Consider the following 7,892-nt stretch of genomic DNA (forward strand, 5'->3'; position numbering starts at 1 on the left):
AACAATGACGCAACCTTTTAGCTTTGAATTCACTAAGTCTCTTGCTGTCCCAGCTGTCCTTTAAGATTAGTAATACGGCAATGGGCAAAAGTCCATCAATGGCACAATCATTGAGCTTTGAATTCACTAAGTCCCATGCTGTGCCATTCCGCCACGATTTTTCATTGTGTACATTGGTCAAACAAATCAAAACAATGACACAACCTTTTGGCTTTGAATTCACTTAAGTCCCTCGCTGTGCCATTCTGCTTTGATTTTTCGTCTTGTACACATCACATTTTACATATTCAAGACAATTTTCTGGTTATGTATGGAGTCAAATTGTTTTTGGAAGTCAAAACAATGAATTCTATTGCAGGTGCGACAAAATATGAATATACACTATGACACAAGTCAACCATGCAGTGTGCAATTACCCAAATTGACCAAACTCTGAGGCACAAGCCTACTATTCAAGACTGCCTGGCCCTTCTGTAGAGTTTATCAGCATGATTGCTCCACTTTTGCGACATAATAGAAAGGACATACTTCCATGAATCTGTGGGGCATGCACGACATGTTGAGACTCCGATGTCATTATCACGCTCTCATGGATTGAAGGGCACATTGTTATGCACATGGAGATGAGGTGTGTTTGTCACCATGCGCACTGCCAGAGGGTTTGATGTAGATGGGTCCATAGATAGTGTAGGTGCCGGAGATCTGTCAATGTGCCGTCTATGCACCCCATGGCGAGGACGAACCTCTGGCTGGTTGAGAAGTGAATCATTGTCCTGTCCTTCCTCGCTATTCATGGACAGGACAGGAGGGAGCAGCACCTCCTCTGATAGAGGCAAGTATGGGCGATCACAGTTGTCTAGAGATGTGAGATTGGCGGGAGACTGTCCAGGTAAAGATTTGTTGGTAGTACTATTAAGAGGAGGTGTGAACCAGTCAGGTATCATACCGGGATCAAAGTTGGGATTGTTGATCATAGTAGCGAAGGCATGGGGATCAAAGGCAGAGAAATTGGCGGCGCCCGCTACAATGGGGTCGAAAGTAGCCGCAGAGTGAGGAGGATGATGAAATTCCACAGCGAGCAATGAGCTTCCAGCAAGCCCCGTTGATGCATCAGTCGATACCTTACTAGCACTTGTGGGAAGCGCTTTGGGCAATAAGGTATCCAACAGAGTATGTGAGCCGCTCTATGTGCACAATGAGACACATTTCACTACATATTAATAAGCTATTACTCACCGCGTTATCCCCAAGAACTTCATCAGATTGGGGAGTCATTTGATACAGGTTGCTTGTATCAAAGGTTGGGAGGTGCTCATCTTGACTCATACCCTCATTTTCCCGCCCATCTTCGTCACTGTCCCAGTCTGATGAGGACTTTTCTTCTTCATCCCCTGCCGACTCATCATGCGGTAAGGTAGACTCGAATGCTGATTGGCAAGAGGGATAAGTCTGGTGTCTCTCAACTTAGAAATTTAAACATACCGAGGGCATTTTGCACAAATCCTAGGAAGGCGGCTTGCATTCCATCAAAGTCTTTGTATACATGATTGAACTGGGCGCCACTTTGAAGTTCACCAACATGGTAGCTTGAAATAATGATAAGCACAGCTTTCATCATGTTTACAAATGTTGCTCACTTGAATACTGACGTCTCACCCGTCCTAGGATCACGACCCCCCATGAGAACAGAGAATTTCCACCCACCCTGTGATATGCGCGAGATACTTGAGGATGCGGTCAAGCATTGGACCGAGCTCCCAAATAGCCCCACCGCGGAGGATTCAAGTCAGTAATATGACATTCAATTGATTAGCAGTACGTACTTCAATTTTGTGGCATTGTCGATTTTTAATGGCTTCCCAGACCTCAGCTGCTGGCGCTTTTTTGCTGAAACTTGATTTCGCCTTGCGGTACTTCCTATCAATATCCGCTTTGACAGACTCGCTTTCCTCCAAGTACATCTGCCGTGTGATCTCATGGTGTTTGTTCAGCTTCAGGCCTCTATTGGTAATGTTTTCTGTTGTGATTGCATTGTCTGCAGCATGCTTAACCTTCACTTTGTAGAATTTGTGTGAGTAAATATTGATTTTTTGGGGTGCCCATACACCTTTCAGCTCCACGCCCCCATCTAAGACGGTATCAAATTTCAGCACGCCCCTGGTGCCTTTTGAGCGAGCATGACGCGTGGGGTTTACCTGCCACCTATGTATACCAAGTGATTAGTTGCTGTAAAATCAATCAGTAATGTGTTTTTTCTGGTTTTCGCACATTGTCTTACTTGCTGACGCATTTCAACTGCTCCCACCAGAGCCTTAATGTCTTCTGGGGTGCGAACATAATCATCTGGCTTGTCCTTGAAGATGACATGTTCCTCAGGCCACCTTTCGAACCATAGAGCATCAATGCGCGTGAACAAATCGTCATAATCCTTGGTCGTGAGACTCTTGCGGAATTCAGACATGAAGCTGAGGAGAAATTCCTCTTGCTCTGGAGTCGTCCATTTCTTGCTCAGCATCTGGAACAAGCTGTAGTAAGGTCCTTTTTTAAAAAATGAAGGAAACACTTTAGGCACACTTTCACAGGTACAGCAGTCAGTCTTGGGTAGGCATACAACTACGAGAGACAAGACTTGAGCACGGTGATATGATCCTCAACTTCTTCCATCTGGTCCTTATTGATAATATATATGTCCAAACTTTCACCAATTTAACTCATTTATGCGCGTGCAAGGCAAGTTCTCGATATCTACACTAGATCTACACATATGATGACATATCCTGGTCTTATGCACACAGAATGACTACCTCGTCTATCCCCTGGTATAGCGAATCAATTTATGTGATATATGAGACCCAGCCAAAATTTCTCACCTTCTCAACTTTTTCACAGGAAAATACTCCTTCAGCGTCACATGTGCCTCTTGATGCAACGTGTTCATAAGTATACAACTCTGGAGGTGCTTCTCCTGCAATCAATACATGTCCCCCTTTTCATGAATTCAGTCACAATGTACTCGACGACGGCGCCTAATGGCTTCAATGAGCAATGCCTCCTGCAGGCCAGACAACATTTGATCATGAGGTATCTCCCCAAAGTGCATGGCATGTTCAGGCCAGGCTGCGAACCACTGGGAGTAGTCACTCTCCCAAAAATCTTCCTGCTCTTCCACTGACCCCAAACGAGCAATTTTAAAAGCAGGCAAAAATGTTTTAAGCATGGCACATTGGTCATGCGTGAGGACTACAATTTGCAACATGGACATCGCAGGAGGACGGCAGCAAGTTGTCTGCAATGTCGACATGATGAGAAGAAAACAGTGAGCTGCGTGAGAGCACCATGAATCACAGAACCAAGCCTGCACATGTCTTTGCAAATAGATCTGTGCGTAGCCACAATTACACTTCAAACTGTCATCAGTAATTGTATTCTGGAGGTCTCACTGTAGAGACTCGCGTTTCTGCAGGCACATATAGGCACATTTCACACCTTTTCACAACTCATGACAATTGGCCTTCAATGCACGACTCGCACCATCAGCTATATTCGACTTCTATCATGTCCCTAGTCATTTTACACATAACGCGCAGCATTCCCGCGAAACGCGCCATAGGCGCGGTACTTTCCCACACAATGCGCAGCATTCCCACACGCGCACCTTGCGCGCTTTCTCGTGCTTAAGCGCCCTGCATTGCCCTGCATTGCCTATCATCCAGGAATGTCCCTCTATGTCCACCCACCTCATTGGTACATCATATCGCTTGCCTCGTGGTTTGTAACAAGCATTGCAGCGTTATTACATGTCATTACGTATTCATAGTGCTTATTGCTCCTATCCCTTCCGCTTCCAATGCGATTTCCATAGTATAAAGTTGCTGACTTACTACACCATCATTATTACTCCCCTTTGCTGTACTTCCCTCGCTATTGGGTTTTACCTTAGAGTAGTAGTCACCACTAGGGCGCACTTTGTGTTTCCAATGGTTATCGTTATCCGCCTATATTAGACCTTTATCCGCACTCATTATAACACTCGCTCCGCATTTGCACTCGCTTTGCACATCCGCTTCCTTATCCATTTCCTTATCCGGTATTCTCCGCACAACGCGCACCTTAGCGCTCACGTTCCCACGCTCGCGCTTACCTTAGTGCGCTCTCTCGTGCTTCGCGCTCACTTCGCTTTTCTTCTTGTGCTTTCGCGCATCCATCGCACTACAAGGGTCTTTCTTTCATCTGGTTCTGTGTTCAGTAGCAGTCCCCTTTAGGGTCAAACATTCTTGCATTCTGCGAGTATAGCAGCTAGGCAGAGCCAAGACTCACTTATACTGGTTGAGCATTTTTAGATATTTCATATCAGCCCAGCCAGGTTGAGATCGCCTCATCGCAAACAAATATAGAAGCTCTTACTCTACAGGGCAGGTGCTAACTAGATGGGGAATTTGTACTCTTGGTACCTGTCATATACCATATATCCGGTTACAGATCCGATGATCTGGATCTCAGATCCGATCCAGATCCGATGAACATATCCATCGTCCGGTCCACAGATCCGCTTTGATTCTTATTTCATTTCCTGTTCATATAACTCTAACTATCGTTCATCTCCTTTCGGTATTCCTGTACACCAGTATACCGGTTATCCTTTACTTCCGCTTTGCTTACTGATCCGCTATGCTTACTGATCCGCTATGCTTACTGATCCGCTACACTTACGAATCCGCTTTTACTTGTACTTCATTCCCGGTTCATGATTCGTGATCCATCCAACTTACCAATACGCTCCACTTAGACTTTGCTTATACTTTCGTACATAGCCTCGCACCTTTGCTTATTGATCATTCCGTTAGCTATCCGTAGTATATAAACCTTTGTATATGCGCTGTAGTAGATCAGTTCGAATATCATCTTAGATTGCACTCATTCCGTCTGGACTCTGAGTCCCTCCGTTATCCATCCGGACTTGAGTACGCTACTCTTGTCTACTCCGAGACTTAGGATAGATTCCTATAGTCTACATATCCGCCTCTGTCTTCGGACAGTCCTCACCCGTTAGTTTCTAGTCCGGATCCGATCCGGATTGGCCGTTACTCTATACGTTCGATATCCGGAAGTCTTAACGGATCCATTGCAATACTTATCCGTTTCACTAGACGCGATACTTTAGCTCTCTGAAATAAGGGGCAAGACTCGGGAAAGGGGCACAGCGCACGAGCTGAGGCCGAAGCCCTTCGGATCCGATACTACTTGAGTACGGTCTTAACAGTATATTCGAACTCATACCTTTCCGAGTTACTTAACATCTATCATGCCTCCTACCAAGACACAAACAACTCTGCACGCGGTCGGACTAACCTCCCTCCGTCGTGATCCGACACCTATAGTCAACACCTTCACCAGTTTCTCTCAGCGCCGTGTTAGCACCCACGGAACCGCTCAAACCATATCCGAACTCCTTAATCGTCGACACCCGGAAACCCCAACACGCACTCCTGCCGTAGGACCTCCGGACGATGATGATCCCGACGATGGTGATGATGATTTCCCTGGTAATCCACCCGACGATAACGGTGGTGATCCGGATGATGATCCGGATGTTGAGGATGATGAAAATGACGGCCTAAACCCACAAGACCGCGTTATGCTTCGACTCTCAGAAGCCATCGATAACCTTGCTCGCAATAATCGTCGCGCGCCCGCATCCGAAGATTCTAGAGTCAAGGTCCGAGAACCGGATACCTTCGACGGAACCGAACCACGGAAGCTCCGTGCGTTCTTTGTCCAGTGTGAGCTTAACTTCCAGAGCAAGCCTAAGGCTTTCTGTACCGGAAGGGCTAAAGTCAACTTTGCCCAATCCTACCTTAAGGGTATGGCCCTTGAATGGTTTGAACCGGATCTCCTGTCCGATGATTCGGACGATCATCCGGATTGGATGGATGACTATTCCGTGTTCATGCTTGAACTCCAAGCCAACTTCGGGCCTCATGACCCATCCGGTGATGCAGAAATGCAGCTCGAACAGCTCCACATGCGCGATGGACAGCGCATCAACAAGTACGTTGTGGAATTCCAGCGTCTTGCTTCACAGGTTCGTGGCTGGGGCGACGGAGCCTTACGACGCCAATTCTACAACGGACTCCCGGCCCGTATCAAGGATGAAATCAGTCGCATGGGTAAACCCTCTACTCTTTCCGAATACAAAGTCCTCGCTCAGACTATCGACGCCCGATACTGGGAACGGAAGGGAGAGATCTCTCGAGAAGCTAAACCCACTTCATCCACTACCCCTAAGCAATCCGCTTCTGACCGGACGAACTCCAATACGTCCAGATCCGGAAATCACAAATCCGGAAACTCCAATGATCAGAAGTCTACAAAGCCATCCGCGTCCTCGAACTCGTCCGCTCCTAAGGTTCCGGATCTTACTTCCAAGCTGGGTAAGGACGGAAAGTTAACGTCCGAAGAGCGGCAGAGAAGGATGGACAAGAAACTCTGCTTATTCTGTGGTGGACCCGGCCATACAGCTCGGGAATGCACCAAGTCTACTTCGCGTGCTGCCAAAGGCCGCGCTGCAGTAGTCGCTCCGGAAGTCAAACCGGATGTCTCTACTGAGACAAAAAAATAGTCCGCAACTCTCCTAGCTCCGTGCAGGAAGAGGGTCGCGTTGACTCTGCCTGCACAAAGGAGTTAAGACTCAACGCTGTCGCGCTCTCGGATCCGACTTCCCTCTGTCCATATGTTTCACTTCCGTTACTTCCATCCGTATCCGAATTTCCAGCTCTTGTAGATTGTGGTTCTTCTCATTGTTTCATAGATACTGCGTTCATCCGAAAACATAAAATCCCTACATATCCGATACCTACGATTCCGCTCCGCTTGTTTGATGGTACTTGTAATAATACTATTTCCGAAGCTATAGATTTGTCCGTCCGCTTTCCGTCCGGTGTAGTCACCTCTGATACGTTCTACGTTACCCCTTTGGATTCATCTTGTTTTATCGTTCTTGGATATAGCTGGCTCACCCGACACAATCCATTGATTGACTGGGTTTTGGGCAGCATTGACTTCCGGACGACATCTCATGGAATGCCATTGACCCCTCCGACGTCACTTCCGTCCTCGGATATCCCTCCTCCGACGGAAACCATACCTCCTCCGACTACGTCCGTACCCTCCGCTGATAACACTGTTCCTAATATATCCCTAATCAATGCAGTTGCCTTTTGCCGGGCCTGCAAGTTAGAAGGATCGGTCCAGTTCAGTATATACCTTCGACCATCCGGTGTCGATCTCCGATCCGCTTCTCTATCGTCCGATCCTCCGGATCTATCCCAAATTCCTTCGGACTATCACGAGTTTGCGGATGTCTTCGACAAGGGAAAGGCTGGTCAGCTTCCTCCACATCGTCCTTATGATCTGAACATAGATCTGGAAGAAGGAACTAGTCCTCCCCTCGGAACTATCTATTTGCTATCCCCGGTCGAGCTTGCAGCCCTCCGGAAGTTTCTTGATGAAAATATTGCCTCTGGACTCCTCCGCTCCTCATCCTCTCCTCACGGAGCTCCGGTCCTATTTGTCAAGAAAAAGGACGGATCCCTCCGCCTTTGTGTGGATTTCCGTGGACTCAACCAGATCACTAAGAAAGACCGATATCCATTACCCCTCATTGCCGACCTATTAGACTCTCCGAGCCGTGCTAAAGTTTATACCAAAATCGACCTCCGATCCGCTTATCATCTCGTCCGGATAGCGGAAGGGGACGAATGGAAGACTGCCTTCCGAACGCGCTATGGCTCCTATGAATGGTTGGTGATGCCGGAAGGTCTCACTAACGCTCCAGCAGCATTCCAGCGCTTTGTCAATAGCGTGTTTGCTGATATGCTGGATGTATGCGTTAT

The 7,892-nt window shown here is 47.3% G+C and overlaps 1 protein-coding gene across 1 annotated transcript; it reads right to left on the bottom strand.

Annotated features, from left to right (window-relative positions):
• Positions 1-609: 609 nt before the first annotated feature.
• Positions 610-2,515, bottom strand: DFJ58DRAFT_849273 (uncharacterized protein; the record flags this gene model as incomplete). The annotated part of the gene is made up of 7 exons (XM_041393710.1): positions 610-702; positions 744-1,184; positions 1,237-1,427; positions 1,483-1,586; positions 1,638-1,705; positions 1,824-2,195; positions 2,279-2,515. The coding sequence occupies 7 exons, from the start codon at positions 2,513-2,515 to the stop codon at positions 610-612; spliced, it is 1,506 nt and encodes a 501-aa protein (XP_041234968.1).
• Positions 2,516-7,892: the final 5,377 nt, after the last annotated feature.

Source organism: Suillus subalutaceus (genome assembly GCF_016647625.1).
Source record: "Suillus subalutaceus strain FC151 chromosome Unknown DFJ58scaffold_442, whole genome shotgun sequence".
NCBI classification, from domain to species: Eukaryota; Fungi; Basidiomycota; class Agaricomycetes; order Boletales; family Suillaceae; genus Suillus; species Suillus subalutaceus.